The 2,317-nt window shown below is 62.5% G+C and overlaps 1 protein-coding gene across 1 annotated transcript in view; it reads right to left on the bottom strand.

Annotated features, from left to right (window-relative positions):
* HES3 (hes family bHLH transcription factor 3) overlaps positions 1-978 on the bottom strand; it is a 3,792-nt gene extending 2,814 nt beyond the window's left edge. Inside the window, exons 1-3 of the mRNA XM_011368488.2 lie at positions 898-978; positions 713-794; positions 58-330 (exon numbers count right to left, since the gene is read on the bottom strand). Coding sequence (XP_011366790.1) covers positions 58-330; positions 713-794; positions 898-978 — 436 coding nt within the window. The remainder of the gene's footprint in view (positions 1-57; positions 331-712; positions 795-897) is intronic.
* Positions 979-2,317: the final 1,339 nt, after the last annotated feature.

The following is a 2,317-nucleotide window of genomic DNA, read 5'->3' on the forward strand; positions in this document are numbered from 1 at the left end:
CGCAGTGGCGAGACGCCGGCTGCGGTGCCGGGACGCTGCTGAGCGGGCCGGGGAGACCTCCGGAGAGAAAGAGCCAGGGTGGCCGCGACTGCGAGCCGCCAGCGGCCGGGTCAGGGGCCCAAACAGCAGGGGCGCAGGGGCTGCGCGGGGCGGGAGCATCCGGGCCCGGGCTGACGCTGTCCGTGGTGCTGCCAACCGCGCACTCGTGCACCAGGGGGCAGCGCAGTCCGCCGTCGCCGTCCTCCCCGCGCCGCAGAAGTTGGCGAACGCCGGATAAACAGCCTCCGAAGCCGGACGGGTACTCGGCCCCGCTGGGGACCGGCCAGAGCCCTGCGGGGAAGGGAGCCGTCGAGAGAAATATAAAGGGGAGGGGAGAGTAGAAGAGGAAAAATGGAGAGTTGTAGAGAAGGAGAAAGGGAGGAGAGAAGTGTGGAGGGGGAGGGCGGAGAAGACGGGAGGGGAGGGAGGCAACCCGAACGTCTCCCCGGGGTCCGACCTTCTCCCATTGGGATTACAACTCCACAGCCTGCCGGGCCTTTGCTGCCTCCTCCCTCCTGTGATCTGGGACCCCCCTACTCACCCGGCTGCACACTGCCCTGAGCTTTCTTCTCCATCCATCCCTCGTTTATCTGGCCTTGTCTTATGCTGGCTCAGACTCCCACAAATCACCGCTCCTTCCCCCCCCTCCCGCCCCTCCAGGGCCCACTTCTACCTTGCACCGAGTTCTGAAGGCTTTTCATGTACTTGACGCTCAGCTCTAGGATGTCCGCCTTCTCCAACTTGCGTTTCCGGATCTGTGGATCCGTGGAAAGGGCTCATAGCTGGGCAGCCCAGGTTGGAAGGGATGAGGCTGGAGACCATGTCACCCACCACCACCACCACGTCCCTGTGTCTCACCTGGTGTGAATAGTGTTTCTCTAGCAACGACTTGAGCTGCTCCAGCGACACATTGATGCGTGCCCGTCGCTTCTTCTCCATCAGCGGCTTGGAGATCTGTGAACGAGTGGCTGTTAGGACAGAGCCACAGCCCTCTCTCCCTTTGCCCCCACTGGCCTAGCAAAGCCCCCACCCCGAGCCTTTCAGAACCCCAGACCTTGCGGAATCTGCTGGCGGGGCCGCCGGAGCTGCCCGGGGTCTCGGGCTCAGTGCCCATGTTGTCGTATCTGCGCCCACAGGAGGCGGTACAGCCTTTATAGGGGCCCCTCGTTTACATGTCAATGAGGCAATCCTGGACTCATGAAACCCCTAGGGGGAGGGGACAGGAGGGGGCCACACTGGGAAATTCCCTACTTCTCTCTGCCTGACCCCCTCCCATAGCCCAGACTTCATTCAGCCTTGTCTCCAAGACCCCCTCCCTCCCATGGGACCCCTCTTACCTCTTCTCAGTCTTTCCTTTATCCCTTTCACCCCTGCCACTCCCCAAGTCTGGGGTCCTCTCCCATGCCCATCCCCTCCTTGCCCTGTGCCCTCCCAGCGTCCGCATCCCTCGGTTCTAGGTCTTGCCACAAGGCCCACTTGCCTGGTCCTTGCTGCTCTTGTCTCTGAGCGTCCTGGGGGTCACCCACTGGGAGGGGCCAAGGGCCCAGCCAGCTTTGGGCCCTGCTAATGACAGAGCACTGGGCCTGATGAAGATGCAGAGGCAGGGAGCATCCACTAGCGAGGCCGTTCTGCGGGCTTCACGCTCTGGCCTCGCTGGCAACGCTGCATTAGTAGCCCTAATGTTGGAACAATGCAGCGATTTTCTGCCTGTGGCCGCTCAAAGCCAGGCACAGGCTGGGCCTGCGGGGGCCACACAGTGACATGTGTCCCATTAAAGCATGCAGCCCGCCCGCAGGACCACAGCCAGGCTTACACCTCAGGGCCTTGGGACTGGGCGCACCCCTGCACGAGTGCAGCCTTGGCTCAGGTGTCCTCTGGCCTGGTTAGGACCCAACTCACTCTTCCAGCTTGGTGGGGAGGAGCAAGTTGCAGCAGCCTCAGGCCAGGGAGAGTCAGAACCGGCTTCCCCACCTCCAGTTCCGGGTTTCCAGGCTGGACAATTCAGGCCCTGAGGACCCTTTCCCTCCCATGGAGGGCCTGGGGTTTCTTCCCACCGGCCTTCTCTGAGTCCCAACATATGGGAGGCGGAGTGAGGAAGACCATCGAGCATCTGGGGAGAGTGCCATTTTGCACTTTAGGAGGTCGGGGACCCCAACCCCTTTTCATTATTCTGGCCTTAGCTGGAGACCCAAGGAGCTCACTGGAGGAAGGCCTGCCCGGGTTTGGCCGCCAGAGCGGGACTCCAGTAGGTGTGACAGACAGGAAGGCTGAGGTCCAG

The sequence above is a fragment of the Pteropus vampyrus genome, unplaced genomic scaffold, assembly GCF_000151845.1.
Source record: "Pteropus vampyrus isolate Shadow unplaced genomic scaffold, Pvam_2.0 Scaffold142, whole genome shotgun sequence".
NCBI lineage: Eukaryota > Metazoa > Chordata > Mammalia > Chiroptera > Pteropodidae > Pteropus > Pteropus vampyrus.